The sequence below is a fragment of the Podarcis raffonei genome, chromosome 11 (assembly GCF_027172205.1).
Source record: "Podarcis raffonei isolate rPodRaf1 chromosome 11, rPodRaf1.pri, whole genome shotgun sequence".
Lineage (NCBI taxonomy): Eukaryota > Metazoa > Chordata > Lepidosauria > Squamata > Lacertidae > Podarcis > Podarcis raffonei.
The window spans coordinates 17,727,309-17,749,971 of record NC_070612.1 but is presented as its reverse complement, the minus strand read 5'-3'; the positions used below and the strand labels follow the sequence as shown (position 1 = coordinate 17,749,971).

At 40.2% G+C, this 22,663-nt stretch overlaps 1 protein-coding gene across 1 annotated transcript in view; it reads left to right on the top strand.

Annotated features, from left to right (window-relative positions):
* The window catches only part of NUP155 (nucleoporin 155), a 37,420-nt gene that overhangs the window by 8,821 nt on the left and 5,936 nt on the right, over positions 1-22,663 (top strand). Inside the window, exons 11-28 of the mRNA XM_053407855.1 lie at positions 783-935; positions 1,084-1,184; positions 2,046-2,216; positions 3,900-4,010; positions 4,935-5,029; positions 7,099-7,187; positions 8,165-8,227; positions 8,315-8,465; positions 8,723-8,789; positions 11,465-11,583; positions 12,253-12,356; positions 13,085-13,218; positions 17,523-17,714; positions 18,208-18,346; positions 19,774-19,909; positions 20,538-20,691; positions 21,601-21,705; positions 21,840-21,994. Of these exons, the coding sequence (XP_053263830.1) occupies positions 783-935; positions 1,084-1,184; positions 2,046-2,216; positions 3,900-4,010; positions 4,935-5,029; positions 7,099-7,187; positions 8,165-8,227; positions 8,315-8,465; positions 8,723-8,789; positions 11,465-11,583; positions 12,253-12,356; positions 13,085-13,218; positions 17,523-17,714; positions 18,208-18,346; positions 19,774-19,909; positions 20,538-20,691; positions 21,601-21,705; positions 21,840-21,994 (2,239 nt within the window). The remainder of the gene's footprint in view (positions 1-782; positions 936-1,083; positions 1,185-2,045; positions 2,217-3,899; positions 4,011-4,934; positions 5,030-7,098; positions 7,188-8,164; positions 8,228-8,314; positions 8,466-8,722; positions 8,790-11,464; positions 11,584-12,252; positions 12,357-13,084; positions 13,219-17,522; positions 17,715-18,207; positions 18,347-19,773; positions 19,910-20,537; positions 20,692-21,600; positions 21,706-21,839; positions 21,995-22,663) is intronic.

The following is a 22,663-nucleotide window of genomic DNA, read 5'->3' as shown; positions in this document are numbered from 1 at the left end:
ATATAACATAACGTCAGGAACATAACGTGCTACGTAAGGCAGGCACTGCATGTGGTGGCCTCTATGTGGAATAGCTTGATTCATGCAATCATTTCTGGTGCATGGTAGAAGGGAGGCATGGATAACCTGTTGGTGGGGAAGTGGGTAGTATCACAACCCAGTTAGTATCTCTACCCAGTCTAGAATCTGAACTGGCCTAGAGAGTGGAGTGCCTGCAAACTGGAAGAAACTAACTAGCAACAGGGTACTGAAAGGAAGAAGATAGGCGTACTGAAAGGAAGAAGGGAGTCAATAGGGTATAGGATCACGGCATCATAGTATCCTAGTAATCCTAAAGGGTCTGGGGGGGTCAAGAAGCTTGTGTGAAGAGGAATTAAAATGTGTGGATCAATTAGAAATAACCAGGTTTCTATTATCATTCATACCATTACCTTTAAATGGGGAAAATGAAGCAGTCTGTGTCGTTGCTGTTCAATAGTTCCGTATCTGAACAGAATACTTCAGACACATGAATGCTGCGATCCAAAACTGTTAACTGGAAGGCAAGCCCATTCAACTCAATGGGACTAATTTTGAAGTAGACACAGTGCTTTTCAGGGGGTACTGAAGGTTATGCAGTACGGCACTTCTTTTTTGTTGTTTTTAAAAAGTGTGGCACTTACTGTAACAACGTCATGGTTTCTAGAAAAAAAGCACTGAGTAGACATATATGGGATTGTACTGCAACCCTTTTATGAAATATGTTTATACTGTTAATGGAGTATCTTGTGCTTTTTTCTTAGGTGTACGGATGTATTTTAGTACATGCCCATTCAAGCATCCTTTTTCTCGTCCTTCAACATTAACGTTGGTTCACATCCGCCTGCCTCCAGGATTTTCTGCTGCTTCTAATGTGGAAAAGCCATCAAAGGTGCACCAAGCTCTTTATAGCAAAGGTAATTTCTGGAGATGAGTTTTTATCAGTAATTTAAGAGTCCTTGGTCCAATTTAGGCTATTTTGTCCTATAGAAAGTGATGAATCTTAAAATTCGATTTTAGGTTTCAGATTCATCTTTTCTTAATAAATTATTATTATATTTTCAGGTGTTCTGCTAATGGCTGCTTCAGAAAATGAGGATAATGATATATTGTGGTGTGTTAATCATGATTCTTTTCCTTTCCAAAAGCCAATGATGGAAACACAGGTAATTCTTTATATTTTGCTAGGTTATTTTGAAAGTAATAGCTGTTGTGAGAGATGATAGTTTTGCCTACCTAGATTTCTTTAAACTCTCTCTTCATATATCTGTGTAAGAGTTCAAAAGTTTTCTATTTCTGATACTTCCCCTTTTGACACCTTTCTGCTTCTTATTGCAAGGCCATATCACAAGTTGTGACCAGCTTTTCACCTTTCTGATACTGGCTTTAAATTATTGGGGGGGGAAATGCAGCCATAGATTTAATTGCCTGGTGGGAAGTACATCCTGATCCAGGGACGTGGGTGGCGCTGTGATCTAAAACACTGAGCCTCTTGGGCTTGCCGATTGGAAGGTTGGCGGTTCAAATCCCCACAACGAAGTGAGCTCCTGTTGCTCTGTCCCAGCTCCTGCCAACTTAGCAGTTCAAAAGCATGCAGTGCAAGTAGATAAATAGGTACCTCTGTGGCGGGAAGGTAAACAGTGTTTCCGTGTGCTCTGGTTTTTGTCACGGTGTTCCGTTGTGCCAGAGGCGGTTTAGTCATGCTGGGCACATGACCCAGAAAGTTGTCTGTGGACAAACACCGGCTCCCTCAGCCTGAAAACGAGATGAGCACCACAACCCCATAGTCGCCTTTGACTGGACTTAACCGTCCAGAGGACCTTTAGCTTACATCCTGATCCAGCTATGGTACAGTAATACTGCAGAGGCTGTGAAGGATAGAATTATAACTGGCAGCTGGAAAGATAGGAGGACAACTAGCTTCCTCAGCTGCAGGCAGAGGTACAATAATATTGTTATAGCTGAAGCATATGATTGGAAAGCAAGTTACTCTTATAATTTTTTTACTCATTACTTTCTCATTTCAGACAAAGACACATGTGGATGGACATTCTTGGGCTCTTTCTGCGATAGATGATCACAAAGCTCAGAAGATAGTAACACCTTTGAATAAAGATCTAATTCCCATAACTGACTATCCTGTAGTTGTACAACAGCATATGCTACCGCCAAAGAAATTTGTTCTCCTTTCGGCACAGGTTTGTAGTACAACTGCTTGCTTAAAATAAAAATAGAGAAAGAGGAGGAAGATGAAACTGAACCTCACATGACATTTTCAGAAGCTCTTAATCTCTGTTTAGAAATGAATTTGATCTCTTACATCCTGATGTGTTTTTTTTTAATTCTTGTCTGAAATCATTCTGGCGTCCTATCACTTGGTTGTATCCCATGTTGTCGGGTCAGCTGATAGTAAGGCTTTCATCGGTAAAAGGAAGAGAGAAGCACCTTTGGCCATTTATCCCACACCCCACTTCTGAAATCTGCTCAGAGGTAATGTGGAACCTTCCAGAGCACATTGGGGATGTGGACGAATTATAGGAAGGAATCTCTTAAAATTGCCTCTCTCCTTCTTCCACTGACTGAAGCAGTACCATCAGATGAGTGACACAGTGGATATAAGCCACTGACTTTGCAAACTACCTTTTCTGGGAAGGAATTGGGGGGAAGTACCGTACTGGCCTGAATATAAGCCTCACTTTCCCCCCAAATTCTGACCATGAAAAGTTAAAGTGTGGCTTATATTCGTGACCTTACGGTATGCAGACAGGAGCAGTGAGGAATGGAGCAGCTTATATTTGGGTATTTTCTTCCCCTCCCCTCCAGTTTCAAAGGTACGGCTTATATTCGGGTGCGGCTTATATTCAGGCCAATACGGTAACTTCATATGTGTACATACATAATCTGGATTAATTGTCTACTCAGGCTGGTAGAACATGAGACTCTTAAGATCAGGGTCGTGGGTTCGGGCCCCAAGCTGGGCAAAAAGATTCCTGAATTGCAGGGGGTTAGACTAGAGGACCCTCAGTGTCCATTCCAACTCTATGCTTCTATGACTCTATACTGATGTATTATTCTTTCTTACTCCAGTAATTTATTCCTTTGAAACGTCTTTGTTAGAGCCTTTTAATGTATATGTGTTAATCATAATGGTTAAACATGGAACATTGTATTTATTTTGTAGATGCAAAATGTAGATGCAAAATAAAACTTTCTTAATATGCTGGCTCTATATGATAGAGAATTCAGACATGAGAGGACTGTACTTAATTTCTAAAAGTGAGAAGATCAAGTTTAAGCCCTAACCTCCAGTCCTGTATGTAGCACAAGTGGCTATGTTAATTACCTAGCTATGAAAAGGTTTGAGGTACAGCTCTGATATATTGAGGTTGTTTCAAATATCTCTGAAACTAGGCTCTACCTTTACCTCAAATAAAGGCATGGGAGAAGATCCCCCCCCCAGCCCTTTACTGTAGCTTAAATATTGTTCTTCGTTGTATATTATAGCTGCTTGGGAACATTACAGGTTCAAACCTTGGCCAAGGACTTTCTGGACAGCCTGGAGCAGGCATCCTGAAACTTGGCCCTCCAGGTGTTTTGGGACTACAACTCCCATCATCCCTAGCTAACAGGACCAGTGGTCAGGGATGATGGGAATTGTAGTCCCAAAACATCTGGAGGGCAGAGTTTGGGGGTGCCTGGCCTGGAGCATGCCACTTCTTTATAAACCGTTCTCCATTTTTGTAAAATATAATTATTAATGACTTTCCTTATAGGGCTGTCATAAAGATGAACAAGGTGTAAGAAGTGTAAATTTTTTTGGCCAATAAAAATGCTATAGAAATCACCATTAAATAAATAAAAAAATTTCTGTTTTTCTTTAGGGGAGTTTTATGTTTCATAAACTCAGACCAGTAGATCAGCTGAGACATCTTTTTGTATGCAATGCAGGAGGTGATGGAGAAGAGATTGAAAGATTTTTCAAACTGCACCCGGTGAGAATTTAACTTTTCCACCCTATATTAGGCCAAAGATAGAACTAGGGGTTCAACATGCTACCTCTAGCAGTGGGGAGCTCATAAGCAGGTTATGATAGTGATAGTGATCCCTTGCTATGTAAGAAACTGGGGGGGGGGGCATCTGAGACTCAATTTAGGTGTCTCTCAGTGGCTAATAAGGGACGCGGGTGGCGTTGTGGGTTAAACCACAGAGCCTAGGACTTGCCGATCAGAAGGTCAGCGGTTCGAATCCCTGCGATGGGGTGAGCTCCCGTTGCTCGGTCCATGCTCCTGCCAACCTAGCAGTTTGAAAGCACGTCAAAGTGCAAGTAGATAAATGGGTACCGCTCCGGTGGGAAGGTAAACGGTGTTTCCGTGCAGTGCTCTGGTTCACCAGAAGCGGCTTAGTCATGCTGGCCACATGACCCGGAAGCTGTACGCCAGCTCTCTCAGCCAATAAAGCAAGATGAGCGCCACAACCCCAGAGTCGGCCACGACTGGACCTAATGTTCAGGGGTCCCTTTACCTTTACCAGTGGTTAATAGTTAGCCTCCATTATGTTTTTGTTTGTTCGTTTATTTTGATGCTGTCTTGATTAGTGGCCATCACCCTATTTTATCTTAATAGATTCTGTAAGTGTGTTATTAATTGTGTTGGACAAGTAAGGCAGTTAAAAATGTACCTGTTCAGCATGCTTCTCCACTATAGTGATGACTTCTAGATATATACCTAACATCTGGTAGCAACACCATGTTACTGGCTGCAGTTATTTACACCCTTATATGGGCCCCATTGGTGTCAGTAGGACTTCCTTCTAAATAGACAAGTTACCCTTTAGTCCCCTTGCTCCTCATTTCATTAAAACTGCACCAAGATTGTTCTGTCATTTTTACTGATATTTTTTAATGATGGTTCTTACAGGAAGAGCAGGCTTGTGCTACTTGCCTAATACTTGCCTGTTCTTCTGCTGCTTGTGATAGAGAAGTATCTGTTTGGGCCACTCGAGCATTTTTCAGGTAAAATTATTCATATCTGCATTATGCCAAGAGATTATACTTTAAAAATCTATGGTATCCCAGCAGTAAATGGGTTGTGCTGGACTCTGGTTGGAACATATGAACTGTTAAAACTAAGCATTGCATAAAGTTTCATAGCTGATTCCTGTTTCTCAGTAACTATTGTGCTATGTTTCATTTTGTCATTATAGATTTAAGATATGATCATGCCTCTTTGTACCTCACTCTTGAGAAAAATAGTTTAGTGAAAGCAGCATCTTAGTTCTAATTTGTGTTGAAATTACATTTTTCATATTTAATTAGTAGGCACACAGTGGCCTTGTTTAATAAACTAAGCCAACTTCAAACCATGGTTTATGAAACTGACTTGCTTTAATAAACCATAGCTAAGGTTAGCCATAGGGACGCGGGTGGCACTGTGGGTTAAACCACAGAGCCTAGGACCTGCTGATCAGAAGGTCGGCGGTTTGAATCCCCGCGATGGGGTGAGCTCCCGTTGCTTGGTCCCTGCTCCTGCCAACCTAGCAGTTCGAAAGCACATCAAAGTGCAAGTAGATAAATAGGTACCGCTCCAGCGGGAAGGTAAACGGCGTTTCCATGCGCTACTCTGGTTTGCCAGAAGCTGCTTAGTCATGCTGGCCACATGACCCAGAAGCTGTACGCCGGCTCCCTCGGCCAATAAAGCGAGATGAGCGCCGCAACCCCAGAGTCGGTCACGACTGGACCTAATGGTCAGGGGTCCCTTTACCTTTTAAGGTTAGCCACAGAGGCCCAATCTGTGTGTCACATTAAACTGTAGGTAAAAACAAACTTTTGTTTAACATGAACCCACAGAATGCTAATGCACACTGCTGAAAAGTTCTTGCTCCACTTCTGCTGCTGTCCGACTGTAAAACAAAGTCAGGGTTCAGGGGTGCCAACTTGAATGAAATATTGTGGGGCCCAGGTAAGCCCCACCCTGCATAATTGATCACATGACACAGTTCACATACACCATTTTAATGGCAATGCCTATCAACTTTGTGGGGGACAAAGCCCTCGCGGCCCTAGGAGTTGGTTCCTATGTCAGGGTCTGATTTGTTGTGACACCCAAAGCCAGCCTAATGGTTTGTGAATAGTAACCAAGGTTTGTTCATGGCTTACTTCATGTGGTTTCTTTGAGGGAAGCAAACCACAAACCCTAGTTCAGATGTCATGAACAGCAAGGCTCTGGCACAGCAGCATGTGGAATGGAGCTAGGGCTTATTAGCAGGGTTATTATGGCAGGAACTAAAAGTTTCAAGGGGGCTTGCTATCAGCATTCACCAGCTGATCCACACATGGGGAGCTCCCTAGTGCAGCCAATCCCAGCAGGGCTTGATTGAGTGCTGCTTGCCAAAGAGCACTTGAAAGCACACTGTAAACTTCCAGTTGTTCCTTTGCTGCCACCCTTTTGTCCTGTTTCACACCTGATGGTTAGCTGTGGGGCAGGTGGGCATGGTTAAGAAAAACTGTTTTGGCAGTCCTAATTTGGCCTATAAGGGTGGCGCTGCGGGTTAAACCACAGAGCCTAGGACTTGCTGATCAGAAGGTCAGTGGTTCGAATCCCCATGACGGGGTGAGCTCCTGTTGCTTGGTCCCTGCTCCTGCCAACCTAGCAGTTCGAAAGCATGTCAAAGTGCAAATAGATAAATAGGTACCACTCCAGCGGGAACTTAAACGGCGTTTCCGTGCGCAGCTCTGGTTCGACAGAAGCAGCTTAGTCATGCTGGCCACATGACCCGGAAGCTGTACGCCGGCTCCCTCGGCCAATAAAGCGAGATAAGCGCCACAACCCCAGAGTCGGCCATGACTGGACCTAATGGTCAGGGGTCCCTTTACCTTACTAATTTGGCCCATGGGCTAGAGGGTCCCCTTGACACACCATTATAGGGTTTAGATATAACATTAAACAGCGGGCAAGCTGTTTTTTACATATACTTCACAATTCAACCATCTAAAGAAGTATTTATTGACTGTTTGACTGCTTAAAAATAATCTGAGAACTGATTGCAGCGTTGATACAGTTGTTTTAATTTTGTGAATCTCAGATATGGTGGTGAAACACAGATGCGATTTCCATCCACCCTGCCGCCTCCAAGTAATGTTGGGTACGCACTGGGATCTCCTGTTCCACCTGGTAAGCAGCAAATATAGTCAGTACTTTAAGGCAACAGGGTTTTTTTCTACCTTTTATTTTGCAAAAACATTCCATCCACTTGCACCCACTCGTGTAGCTTTAGTAGTCATTCACTACTGTTGAGTTCATGATTCAGAAGTGCATTTATACTTACTGTACAAATGCCCTTCCTATGCTGAAAGAAGAGGAAATTGACAGTACTTTGAACTGTTTTAGTATACAGATCAATTTAGCAACATAAACCTCCTTCATATTTTATATCTACAATATGTGAGCGTTGAAATAGTGATAACAATAAATGAAGATTTGAGGGGGGGAACTAATTTTCTCTTTCCTTCACCCTTTCCCATGTGTGATGCAAAGATATGCCCGTCCCTCTAAATTCTTTCAATATGTCTTGAACTGTAAGCCATCTCTGCCAGTGACATCTGATAGCAAACTGTGGATGGCAGACAATTACTGAATAAAAATGATCCCTTCTCCCTGCCTCAAACTCCCTGGTTTTATATTGTAATCTCTTAAAGCTGTGCTCTGATTATTGCTTTTTAAAAATTGTTTTTATTAAAGATTTTCTTGGGTTACAAAATACAGCATCTCTTCTTTCAGTTCATAGAATACTTTCTACAGATCATTCATATTTGATGTGAGACTTGTTATGGACAGTATAAAGCTGGGGGAGGGGAGAAGGGGGATAGTAAACTCATTCTTCTACATAGTGTATGCATAAGGGTTTTTCGTTAGCATCACGTGGGTCAGTTCTATTTCTGTTCATTTATTGGTTTTTGTGGGTGGTGAGATAGACATGGGGGGTAGGGTGTGGATGGTTGCCTATAGTTGACCGCAATGAGTTTTGTTTGTGTGCTTGAGGGGGCTGTTGGATCAATTTGTATGCTATTGGTGGGTTCCTGTTGTCTTGTTGGGCGGTTTATTATTGCTTTATGGTTGCTTTATAGTGTGCATTGCTCTTCTTATATTAGGTTCTCCTATGTCTGCTAGTAGCCCCTACCCTAATCCAAGCTTTTTGGCAACACCAGCCCAAGGTATTTACTTTTAATTATTTATATATATTTTTCTACCACTTATAATCTTGCTTCTGTCCTTTTTTTAAAATTGAGTTTATGTTCCAGGTTTGCATCCTCCAACCATGTCAACTCCAGTGTTCACTTCAAGCAGTCATATGTCTCAACCCAGTGCTTCTCTTAGTGGCATAATGTGCCCCGAGATAGTGTTTTCTGGAAAGCACAATGGTATCTGCATATATTTCTCTCGGATCATAGGGTAAGTTATTTATGGAAAGGTGAGGATACATGTTGTTATAACCTGACAAAATGAAGTTTAACTTAACTGTGGTTGGTGGAAACAACCAACTTCAAATGGTGTTGGTATGCTTCCACTAAATATGGATAAGATTAATCACGGTTTAGGGTTTCACAGCACACTAAGCTGTGGTTAAACTTAAAAGGGAAGCAGAAGCTTCCAGTGCCATCATGTGCTGATTACAAGAAACTTCAAAACTGTGTTTTCTTGCTTTCCAGAAACATTTGGGATGGAAGTATAGTTGTGGAGAGAGTTTTCAAGAGTGGCAATCGAGAAGTTGTAGCTGTAAGTACTGATGAGTATTAATGGCTGTTTTGGAATCTTATATGAAGTTTCTAAGGGTAGTTGGTAGTTTGGGGGTTAATACTGGTGTTGATGTCTATATATGAAGGAAATCAACATGGTGACTATTGGTCAGTGTGCCATCACAAAGCACCACACTGCATAAGAACCATATTATTATTTTCTTCCTTTCAGGAAGATGGAATTAGAAGGGAAGAATATGTTTGTCCCTGTAATCATTGGGTTTAATAGGTTTGGCTGGAACTTTGTACCAGCATGAATCAGCGGAGATGACTGTAACCTTTGATCTTCTTTGATAACAGTGGGTGCCAGATCCAAACCCATCACTTCACTGTTGTGCCATTCTTAGTATAGGCGTATTCAGAGCTTGGGGGGGCGGGCGAGTAATATATGCATAGTAAGTGCAAGCCTTTAAACTCAAATGCTGATGATAATAAAGATCAGGGGTCAGCAACCTAAGACCAATGGGCCACAAGAGGCCCATGGGGGTCTAACCGGCCCATGGACCCCCGCTGCCCACTCGGTCGGCTCCCATGCGCTGCGCTAAACTGGCGTGGAGCAGAACGGGGACCGCCTTCCGCGATGCTGGCCAGCTTCCCATTGGCTACAGGAAGCTCCTGCGGTCAGTGGGAAGCTGCGCATGCCTCCTCCGTGCCAGAAATAGCGGTTGTGCATGTGTGCGTGCGCGCACTCCAGCCCACCACGGTGTCTGCAGGACCGTGAACAGACCCAAGCCACAAAAACTTTGCCGGCCCCTGATAAAGATGAATAGCAAGTTTCACCTTTGAATTCTACTCCTCACCCAAATTCTCTTCAGATAGAAAAACAGCTTGTCATATAGAAGGGTTCAGCCATCTCTCTCCCCAAAATATTAGTAGCTTAATTTTGCAGAATCAAGTGATAGGTTTTCCACTTCAAGATGGTGGTGGGGGTTGCAAGTTTGAATTCTCCCTCTTGGTGATCTCAAAACAAAAACCCATTACTACGAAACCCAATTTTTGGGGAAAGGACAGGTTTGAAGGTTAATCTCTTGATTCTTCACAATGTGTAAGCTTAGAAAAGCAGTTATTTGTGTAAACATAGATCTGGATTCTGTTTACCTGTTGTCAGGTGTGTTTCTCTGGAGGTTCTGGGATAGGACAGTCTTGATGATTGGGAAGTGTAACTAGTAACTAAGCAAGGCTGGTATCAGGAAGTTACACCATAAAGGGAGATTCAGGCCTCAACACCATCACTTCTTGGTTATCACAGCAAAGAGCTTTCTCAGCTTGTCCAGAGCTGCACAGAATTGGTTCAGCAGTGACTAAAAGGTTTGCCTTTTTATCCCCCAAATCAAATGTTTATTCGGCTTTACGCCCATCATGAAACACAACACAACAAAACAATTCAAATAAAACAGCGGACTCATACAAACCACAAGTAGTATAACACAGTTCACAACTCACAAGGACAGATATTAGCCGTTCATTAAAAAAAAGTTTAAGACTAAGATTAAAAATTTTAGGCACTACACTAAAATCAATATCTGATGTCATTATAGAAAATTCTTATAACCATCAATAATCAGCTAACATTCCATTCCGTCTCTTGTACGAGAGGACGGCTGTTAGGAATTTAGCAACCTGTTGGGTAATATAAGGATCCACATCTTGAAGAACCCAGCCAAGCTGTAGGTCTACTGGTTTGTCAGCCATAGGCTGGATTATGGAGTTTAGTATACTAGCACGGGCTGAACTGTACAAAGGGCAGATAAACATAACATGATGTAGAGATTCAGATGTTTTCATTTCACAAGCACACATTGAAGGGACTTGGCCCTTAGTGAATCTATGTCTCAGCACGTTTGTTGGAAAGACATTGAACCTAGCTCTAATGAAGGCATATCGATGAGACGCGGTCATAAGCGAAGTTAAGTAGGAGCGCGGTAGATAGGGGTTATGCCGAAATTTAACGGCGAGCAGGCTCCACCACCAGCTACGAAATTTTGGTATAGCTCCACATCATCCAGCCTTTGATTTATACACCTTTTTGCCACATTTAGATCCAGTTTGAGCAATTCAGTGGGCGAGATCTCATAGGACAGCAATTTGGCATGGATTTTTCCTGACCACAAATTTGTGAAGTCATCTCGCCACATGCATTGAATGAGATAGTGGTTCGGGAGTTTATGCCATAGGGATATCCAATAAATCAAAACTCTCCTCCATATAACTAGCTCCACTGAGGGGAACTTCATTTCTAAGCGAATAGCCGCATTACTTACGCATGTTGGTAATTTTAGAAGTTGGCGTAAGAACTGGCTTTGAAGTGACTCTAAAGGTGAGAGGTTTGCAAAGGCAGCCCATAAAGGTGCAGCATAGTTTGATTTGATTTGATTTGATTTATCCCCCATCTCCCTCGTAAGGAGTGGCTTCCTCTGCAGTTCTGTTTTCATGCACAGGGGAAAGGAGAAACTTGTGGTCTTCCCTTCTTCCCCTGTCTGACTCCAGCTCAAAAGGTTTTGCAAAGCATCATTTCCTAACAGTGACTTTTCCTGGTTACAAGAGGATTCACTTCCTAGTCATCTACCCAGAAACCTCCAAGAACAGAAATTTAGAATAAGTTAAAATTGGTTAGTTTCAAATATGTTCATTTCGGTTAACCTCTTTCTTGTTTAGGTTGAAAGCAGTGTTCCACCACAAGTGTTAGAAACTGTACTACAAGAATTAAAAGGGCTGCAGGAATTTTTGGATAGGAATTCACAATTTGCAGCAATAGGATCCCTTAGAAATCCCAGGTAAGATTAAGGGTGTTAAGGAAAACAAGCATTGGTGGCTGACAGTTGTGTTGTACAGATAACTGATATGAAAGTTTGAGTTGTTCCCTTAGAAAACATATGTATCTCCAATATTTATGCATGAATATTTGTGGTCTTTATAGCAGATTTATTATCCAACTTGATAGGTTTCTATAGCAGCTTACAAAATACAGCTTAGGCCAGTTTTCAGCCACAGTTTAATCAGAAACCACAAATGAGGACTTTGGGGGACCAAAAAGGGACTGTGCATTAACCTGCCAATCCTCAGGCCGCAGGTACTAAACTGATTTATGCCAGATTCCTGGTCTAGAATAGCTTCCTAATAACTCCCAGAGCACTTTAATTTAGGGCTCACAGCCCTATGGGAGACTCAAGGTCAGCAAATACAAAGTAGAACTCATTTGCCCTACCTGTCCCTAAGTCTTCTTATTAGAGGGCCTTTCCCAGACAAAATTAAGATAACCGGACTTAAGGTGCTTTGCAGGATGTTTAAAAGGATGGTGAATCTGAGTTCACTGTTAACATATTAAACAGCTTCTGCTATCTAAACCAGTTTTTACTACTGTATATTTCGCATGCGACGGCCCCAAGGACACCATACCCTATTTATACAGTGTATACGTTTTTTCCTTGTTTTTCATGAAAAAGCTTTGCCACCTCAGCTAACTTGCAGCAGCGATTACTCGGATTCATGCGGTCCGATGGTGGAAGTTCTCAGCAACTGCAGCAAGAGCTCCAGAGAAAGTTTCATGGTAGATAAATAGCTCTTTTTTCTTTTCTCTATTCTTTAGCATGTATCTTTGAAGAAAAATACATGGGGACAATTTCTTTCTAGCTTTAATAGTAAACAGTGAATATTTTGAGACTGTTTGAAAGAGAGAGGCTAGAAATAGAAATAGCAACTTGAAAGAGAAGTTGCTGAATTACAACTCATTACTAAACTAAAAACTATGGAGAGACCTGATCTGAAGAGAGATATGGGATTCATGTCCCATTATACACACTAAAGCTAAATTTGGTCATCTATCCCTTTAAAAATCCCTTGCCCTTCCCTGTGGAACCAACTGCCATAACAGTCATCAACAGTTAGAAGGTTGAAGCAACCTCTGCTTCAGAGTATCTGACGAAGTGTGTATTACACACAAAAGCTCATCCTTTGAAAGCTTATATTTAGTTGATCTTCAAGGTGCCACTGGAATTATTTAAAAAAAAAATTTTTCATCTTTCATCTTGTTATTTACTATGACTGCATTACCATATTAGGGATCGCTTAAACCTGGTGAATCCTACCTAGCAGAGAAGTGTTAGAATTGGGTAAGCCAACGATCCCTTCATGCCACATACTTCTTTGTTTCTAGTGCTTGAAAACATTTTGTGAAAGCACCTGTTACTTGACACATTCACCCTTGTGTGTGTGACATGTTCAGGGGATAGAAATACCGTAAGTTATAATTTAGCAGTGTCCATTTCACTTTTATAGCGGAGGCACAATTAGCAGAGAAGGCCTCCCTTCAAGGCATCCAGCAACTTGTTCGGAAAACCTGCCAGGCTTTGGCACTGTGGAAACTTCTGTGTGAGCATCAGTTCAACATTGTCGTGGGTGAACTTCAGAAGGTATGTGCCACAGCACTCCTTGCTTCTTCTTCTTCTTCTTTTAAATCATTTTTATTGATTTTCCAATAAAAAACATCCAATTAATATATCCAATCATAATATCTCCACATCTCAGTCCTGCCTCTCCTCGTTGTTTCCGTATTTTCCACATCTTGATTTTGACGCTTTACAATGCTCCGTCCCCGAGTCCACGATTCTCAATCATGTCAAACATCATGTACTTTCATCCATTGAATACAGCTTTGTTAGTATATATTTTTCCAAGTGTCTTTTTATCAGCGCAGCTTCCTCTGACTCCATTCCAATCCGAGATGTTGTCCAAGTCTGTTACCTGAAGTTTAATGGCGCAGCAACTCCCAATCATTAATTGTCCAAACCTTCCTTTTGAGCTTTATTGAACCAGTACCTTCCAAGTTAAATTGGTAGGCAAAACTGTTTGCAATATCACAATGTAGATAAACTGTATTCCACAAATATTTGGCGATCGATGAGCCTTTGAGCACTCCTTGCTTCTTGACCTGGAAGACATAGGAGTTTTATTGCTCAAAGCAGAACATTGGGATCTTCTGGACAATAGGTATCACTTAGTTGTTTTGCAGTCTTTTAAAGATTTCATAGTGCCTCACTATTTTAAAAGGCAACCTGCAAAGTACCAAAATCATTTTTAATTATGATGTGAGTTCTTATATTGGTTTATTAAAACAGAGTTTCACACAGATGTAGAGGATGGTTTGCAGGTTGTGCCCTTCACTGCTGACATTATCAAAGTTATTTTAATCTTATGCATATTTTTATTTTTTTATTTTTTTATAATATTTTTTTATTACGTTTCTTTCCAAATTTTATACATTACAAACAAATAAGGAGTTTACAAGAAACCATTTTTTTTTTTTTTAACAAAAATCCCAACTTGGACTTCCCCACCCCTTCCGATTCTGCGTTCTTTATATTAACAATGTCAGCAATTTGTTACCTTATGTCATACCTTATTGTAACTTTTACATGTTATGTATCTATATTCAATGTATTATGTCACAATTTTTATACCTTTAAAATAAACGTAACATGTTCAATTTCATATTATCTCCTTTTCTCTTTTATCACTTAGTTTACTATTTACTTAATCATAATTGCTAAAGCGTATCATTTCCAAATCATGCACCGTCTTAAGATTCATACAGTTTGTAATACTTTTGCAAGTAGTCTTTAAACTTTTTCCAGTCCACCTCAATTGTTTCTACATCCAAATCTCGGATTCTGCCGGTCAGTTCAGCTATCTCCATGTAGTCCATCAACTGCATCTGCCATTCCTCCAGCGTGGGTAAATCTTGTGTCTTCCAGTTCTTTGCAATGAGTATTCTTGCTGCTGTACTAGCATACATAAACAAAGTTCTATCCTTCTTTAACACTTTCTGGTCTACCATGCCCAACAGGAAGGCCTCTGGTTTCTTGGGAAAGGTATACCTAAATACCTTTTTCAACTCATTGTAAATCATTTCCCAGAAAGCCTTAACCTTTGGGCATGTCCACCAGAGGTGAAAGAAAGTCCCCTCTGCTTCCTTACACTTCCAACATTTATTGTCAGACAGGTGATGTATCTTAGCTAACTTGACTGGGGTCATGTACCACCGGTATATCATTTTCATAATGTTTTCCTTCAAGGCCGTACTGGCCGTGAATTTCATTCCGGTGTTCCATAACCTTTCCCAGTCTTCAAACATAATGTTGTGTCCAACATCCTGTGCCCATTTAATCATAGCAGATTTAACTGTCTCATCCTGTAAATTCCACATAAGCAGCAAGTTATACATTCTAGATAACAGCTTTGTCTTTGGTTCTAACAATTCTGTCTCTAGTTTCGACTTTTCCACCTGGAAACCAACTTTTTTGTCCATTTTGAAAACCTCTTGAATTTGAGCATAATGTAGCCAATCTCGCACCTTATTTTTTAGTTTGTCCTGGCTCTGCAACTTCCAGTTGTCTCCAATTTTTTCAGTCAATTCCCAATATTTCGGCCAATAGGCCTCCATATTGGGTCTTTTTCGGGCCTTGGCCTCCACTGGTGATAGCCACCTCGGAGTTTTACTCTCTAGTAAGTCTTTATATTTCATCCAGACTGCAAAAATTGCTTTTCTGACAATGTGGCTTTTAAACAATTTATGTGCTTTAACCTTGTCGTACCATAGGTATGCGTGCCATCCAAAAGCATTATTAAAACCTTCCAGATCTAGGACATCGGTGTTTTCCAACAAAAACCAATCTTTCAGCCAGCAGAAGGCTGCAGCTTCATAATACAACCTCAAGTCCGGCAGGGCAAACCCCCCTCTTTCTTTCGAATCTGTTAATATTTTAAACTTTATTCGGGGCTTTTTGCCCTGCCAGATAAATCTAGATATATCCTTCTGCCATTTTCCAAAGCAATCCACTCTGTCCACGATCTGTAAGGTTTGAAACAAAAATAACATTTTCGGCAACACATTCATTTTTATAGCTGCAATTCTTCCCAGCAAGGAAAGTTTCAATCTTGACCAAGTTTCTAAATCCTTTTTAACTTCCAACCAACATTTCTCATAATTATCCTTAAATAAATTCAAATTCTTGGAGGACAAATAGATCCCAAGGTATTTCACTTTTTTAACCACATTCAGTTCTGTTTCTCTCTGAAACCCCTCTGTTTCTGTAATTGTTAAATTTTTGGTCAGAACCTTAGTTTTTTGTTTATTCAACCTAAATCCCGCCACCCGACCAAATTCAGATATAAGTTCGAGAACTCTTTTTGTACTGGATTCTGGCTCCTGCAGTGTCAAAACTAGGTCATCTGCAAAAGCTTTCAGTTTATATTGTTTCACTCCGACCTCTATCCCTTGTACCAACCGGTCCTCTCTGATCATATTCAATAGCACCTCCAGGACTGAAATAAATAACAGAGGGGATAGAGGGCACCCTTGTCGTGTCCCTTTTTCAATTTTAAATTCCTCCGTCACCACATTGTTCACTATTAATTTAGCTTTTTGTTCTGAATAGATTGCATGTAATCCATTCTCAAACCCCCGTCCCACTCCCATCCCTTCCAAGTTCTTCTTCATAAACATCCAAGATATGTTGTCAAATGCTTTCTCCGCATCAATAAAGATTAACACCGCCCTTGTGTTCCTGTTAGTCTGCAAAAGTTCTAAAATGTCAATGATGTTTCTAGTGTTCTCATATAAATGTCTACCAGGGAGAAAGCCAGCTTGGTCTTTATGAATTACTTCATTTAAGACTTTTTTAAGTCTATTTGCCAAAATGTCTGCAAATATTTTGTAATCCACATTTAGGAGTGAGATGGGACGGTAGTTTTTAAGCTGAGTCTTTTCAGATTCTGACTTAGGTATCAATGTGATGAAGGCTTCTTTCCACGTTTCTGGTGCCCTCTTCCCATCCATAATCTGGTTACATACCTCCAACAAAGGTTGTATCAAATAGTCCTTCAGAACCTTGTAATATTTGGAGGTAAGTCCATCCGGGCCTGGAGATTTGCCTAGTTGCATATTCTGAATGGCACCTTCAATTTCCTGTGAGGTTATTGTAGAGTTCAAGATTGATCTTTTATCTTGAGTTATTTTTGATAGTCCATTTATCTTTAAAAATTGATCTATCTCTGATTCTTTCTGGGGCCCCTGTGCATACAGTTCTTTGAAGTATCTGTGGAAGCACCTCCTAATTTCTTCTGGTTTCTGTACGATCCTTCCATCAATCTCTAGATTTGTTATCGTGTTTAGCTTTTGTCTTTTTTTCAGCTGCCAAGCTAGCAGCTTTCCACATTTATTTGCTGATTCAAAAGATCTTTGCTTCATCTGTTTTATTTTCCATTCAATCTCCTGATTAATCAATTTTGAGTATTCTGCTTGGTGGAATTTAATTTCTCTCAGCACCTCCTTGGACTTTGGTTTGGTTCTCAGTTTTTTTTCTCCTTGGTGTATTTTCTCCAATATTTTGTCCTTCTTTCCGTTCCAGAGTTTTTTCTTGATTGAATTCTGTTGTATCAGAAACCCTCTCATAAAAGCTTTGCTTGCGTCCCAGATCGTTCTTTTTTCAACTGTAGTATTCAGATTTATCTCAAAATAGTCCTTTAATGTTTTTTGGGCCTTTTTCACAATCTCTTGATAATCTTATGCATATTTTTAAAAAAGATAACGTGTGCTGTAAATTATGCTGTCCTTGATGGTTTGTTGTAATGTAAATGCAGCAGGATTTCTCTCTTACGAAATTTAAACAAGAAAAATGCATTTACAGTAAAAATTGGGGATGTGCTTTTTCCACAGGAGCTTCAGGAACACCTGAAGGTGACTACTTTCAGAGACTTGGTAATTAGAGATAGAGAGCTAACTGGAGCCCTTATTGCATCCCTCATCAACTGTTACATCAGAGACCATGCTGCTGTTGATGGGATTAGTTCACATTTACAAGACATCTGCCCCCTGCTCTACAGCACAGATGATGCTATCTGTTCCAAGGTATGGTATAGTAACCAATATGAGAAGAAGTAAGGGTGTGTGGTTTTTTTTGTTTGGTTGTGTGTTTGCATTAGCATGCTATTTTTGCATCTAGTGAGGGCAATATAATATGAGAATTGTATTGCGTCATGCTGTGCTCACTATAATACACATATAGACGTGTTAAGATTTATCAGTTGTCACAGGAAGATATTTAATATTAAACTACTGCGATCATTTTAAGAAAATAATTGAAAGATGAGCGTTACAATCTGTAGAAGGATAAGGGGACTGTTTAGCACAAGAATTATTTCCTAGACAAAAAAATATCACTTCTGGCCAAGAAGTAGAAGAATTTATTGACTTCGTTAAGTGTGAGGGATGCTTCAACCTCCATCTCAATAAATCAACACACAGTGCAAAGCTGCTATAGGCCTTGGCTTCCCACTGAATGTTCAGTGTGTGGAGTTCAAATGAAGAATGCAGACTTTGATCTATGCTTGTGTCTTTCTAGGCAAATGAACTACTTCAGCGATCCCGACAAGTTCAGAACAAATCTGAAAAAGAGAAGATGCTAAGAGAGTCACTGAAAGAATATCAACAGATTAGCACACAGGTAGATCTTGCCAATGTCTGTGCACAGTATAGGCAAGGTGAGTTACAAGCATCACTGAACTTTAACTTTATGAATATAGTGTTGTTTCCAGTGTTAAGTCATCCTTGGAGTAGACCCAGTGGGTGGTATTCAGCTAGGTTTTATTCAGAGTAGACCCATTGAAAGTAATGGACCTAGATTAGTCATGTTCTTTAATTTCAGTGGGCGTACTCTGCGTATAACTTAGTTGAATCCCACTCATTGAAAGAAAGGGACATGATTTAGGAGCATAATTTCAGTGGGTCTGCTGATCAACTTATCTTTCTCTCTGCAGACCAACTGCTACAGGAATATCAGTATTAAACAGTATAGGAAGTGATGCATGTACATCACAGTTAGAAAAAATACAATACAACAGTAAAGAACACATATTTTTCCCTATCTGCTGCCATCCAGTGGCCCAGAACGCTGGTGTGCTCGCTGCGCTGTTCACCAAGAGGCAGGCTCTTCTGAAGAAAGCCTGGCCTGCAACTGGAGGCACCTTCCCACGTCTTCTCTGAAACTATTCTTTCTTCTGCCTCTGCAGTGAACAGATGCAGGTCTCTTGCTTTTTGCAGAACAGCTTTTTTAAAAATAAGAGAAAGAGATAGGAAGCACGGAGTGAGAGTGTGCTCCTGCTGCCAACGTTTGGCTACTCCAAAGCAACCTCATGGCTGCGTTTCGCCCTCTCCCACTCCCTAACTCCTGTCTCCTTCCTGGAAGAATGAAGTCGCAAGCAGGGTAACTGTGACTTGTGTTTGGTTTCATGGCCAGACACCATTTCCTCCTCCACCTTCAAATAAAATTCAGGTTCCCTGTATTTTTTATGTTTGTGTGCATCAGGCATATTTTATCATTTGAGAAATCTGATATCATATGTGTAACACTTAATACGTGAATTGAGGGTTTCAGAAACTAATCACACAGTACTCGTGATTTTGTATGTGTTCGAATTTCAGTGGTACCTCGGGTTACATAGACTTCAGGTTACAGACGCCTCAGGTCACAGACTTCGCTAACCCAGAAATAGTACCTTGGGTTAAGAACTTTGCTTCAGGATGAGAACAGAAATCGTGCTCCGGTGGCATGGCAGCAGCAGGAGGCCCCATTAGCTAAAGTGGTGCTTCAGGTTAAGAACAGTTTCAGGTTAAGAACGGACCTCCAGAACAAATTAAGTACTTAACCCGAGGTACCACTGTATACTGCCCTTGCATAAAATACTGAAACATTGAGAAAACCTAGTTTTCCGGGGCTTCACAGAGGGACATAGTTTTCAAAATGTGGGTAGATGCACAGATGCCCCTGCAGTCCACAGCATCAGATAATTAGAATTAGGACTTCACATTTTCTAATTTGAAATAGGTTGTATTCATATTGTCAATTTCTGTAGTATTATGTTCACTCTTATCTCTGTTAATGTATTTTTCTTTTCTTTTTAATCTCAAGTACGTTTCTATGAGGGTGTGGTAGAACTTTCTCTCATGGCTGCAGAGAAGAAAGATCCCCAAGGTCTTGGACTCCATTATTACAAAAATGGAGAACCAGAGGAAGATGTTGTTGGATGTCAGGCTTTCCAGGAAAGGCAAGTTTTGGGTTACAATTGAAATTTTCTTCAGGGCAGAGAATGAATGAATGAATCTTTATTTGCGTCAGCCATCGACCATACCAATAAAACAACAATATGATATACAAAAAATAAAAATAAAAAGTCATTTATATAGAATACATTTTTGGTTTTGAATCAATGGTCAAATAGTGGATCTTATTCTAATTGCCCCAGCTAAAAACCTTGCAGCCTTTGCTTTGTAGCCTTAAATACGACAAAAACTGTATTTGTGAGCACAGATAGGAAAAAGTGACCAGCTCTGATGTTTATTTTTTACCTTCCTGAGAAATGGAAAGGGTCCAAATTTTTAAGATTCACCATTGTCATCCCCCCTGCCCCCGCAGATGTGTAACCAAGGAAGAGTGACAGAGTGGGTCATTTCTTTATGTTGCTTTATCCACTAATTATTTTGAATTGCAAATGAATTCCTACATATTTTCTACAGCCATTCCAGCCTCTGGCAATCTAGGAAGTGATGTTAAGAATCAAAGCTTCTACTATCTAGCACAAAGTAACATGCATATGCAAGACAATAAATTGTTGCTGTGGGTGCTTGGAAGTTTTGCTTGTGAGTCATTTTCCTGTGGTTTCCACTTTTCTGCAGGCTAAACAGCTATAAGTGCATCACGGACACTCTCCAGGAGTTAGTCAATCAAAGTAAAGCTGCTCCACAGTCTCCCAGCGTGCCCAAAAAACCTGGTCCTCCTGTCTTGACATCAGATCCCAATATGCTAAGCAATGAAGAAGCAGGACATCATGTAAGAAAAAACATGGCATACACTGAATTGCCATTAACTTTGCCCAGGAAGTACTTTTAAGCTTGTCATAAATCTAATATCCAGGATTCAAAGAACTGCTTTAGCTATGCTGAAGGAAGGCCTTGAGTAGGCCCAGGAAGGGCCTGCTATTCGATAAAATTCCCTTCAGGACATGTATAATTTTTCAGATCCAGACTACTAACTTACTGTAAATTTATTGTGAAGCTGTTAGTACAGTTTACTAACATCTGTATTATTTTTATTGTTTCATCTGTATTATTTTTTCCAAAGATCTTTATTGAAACTTAACATATATACATAATAACCAAAATTCCCAATGATTCCCTCACATAAAATATAATACAACAGCTGCATAATTATAACCTAATTATAAAACCCACCACCCACCCTCTACTCCCCTCCACAGCAATTCTTTATATTTCTTTCTACCTTTCCCCCTTGCATTCTATAATAAAATATTTTTGTTGAATTCTGATTCTTCCTTCTTTCTTTATTGATTTTGTTATTGCTACATTTTTATTCTAAGCCTCTTAGCACGTCATTTTTAGAACAATATTTTGGCATATAATCTTCGAAATACTTCCACTCCATTCTTAACTTTTGATTTGATTGATATCTTATAATTGAAGTTAATTTTGCCAATTCTATATACTCCTTTAATTTACAAATCCACTCTTCCTTTGTTGGTGTGTCCTGAGATTTTCATTTAGTAGCAATCACTACCCTGGCAGCTGTTGTTGCATATAAAAAGTTTATAAAAACCTTCACCTGTATTATTCATTAGAGGAATTTAAACTAGTGCATAGGAAACACCTAGTAGTACTAAAAGTGTAATAAAAATATACTGTTAGAGATCTTTTTCAATTCCCTCCCCTTCTCTCATTGCAGTTTGAGCAAATGCTAAAATTGGCCCAGCGTTCTACGGATGAACTTTTTAGTATTGCTCTTTACAGCTGGTTGGTCCAAGCCGATCTGTCAGATAAACTGCTGCAAGTAAGTAAGGTCACAGACCAAGTTGATGAAGATAAATAAATACAATGTAGATACACAACTTCATTGTCACATTTCATAAAGCACTGCATTAGCAAGCTAATAGGACTTTACCTTTACTCCCTTGATTCCTGCAGATAAACTCTCCCTTTCTGGAGCCATATTTGGCACGTATGGCCAAAGTTGATCAAAACAAAGTTCGCTATATGGATCTTCTGTGGAGGTTTTTTGAGAAAAACGGAAGTTTTAGTAATGCGGCCAGAGTACTTGCAAAATTGGCAGACATGCATAGGTAAGGGTAGCTTGTTTTCAGTAATTGCATCTAATGTTTTGATTGATTGATTGATTGCTCAGCCTTCACTGTAAGGTCCCAGGGTAGGTTGAAGTACTTCTAGTCTTCTTTAGTTATTTACTTACGTTATAATTTTTGCAGAGCAATCTTTATGACACTAAGGTAGAATAGAACTTGTGATCAAACTCAGGCATGGCCAAATTGACTATGACTATGCCTGCTCCAGCCTATGGGCCAGATGTGGCTTGTGGAAGGTTCCTATCCAGCCTGCAACCTCTCTTCAAACTTACTCCCGATCATGCCAAAGGTATAATCTCAACTAGCCTTAAAGAAGTAGCAATGTTTTCTTAAGACACCAACAAGGAAGCATTTTTTTCCATGGCATACAGTGTGGGGGACTCCAGTAGCATAGGATGTGGCTGTAGCTGCTAACATAAAAGCATTTACATGCATTGAGGAAATTTATTGTGGATAGCAGTTGATAAGTTTTGACGACGTTATCAGACCATGCATCTGTATGTAACATTTCTAAAACTGAATTTTTATTGGTTTCTATGTATTTCTAGATGGTATAGAAGAAATGGCCAAGGTGCAAGATGCGAGGAGATACAGGAGTAATGGTGTTAGAGCAGTTAGACAAAGAATAACGTACTGCAGAGAAATAGACAG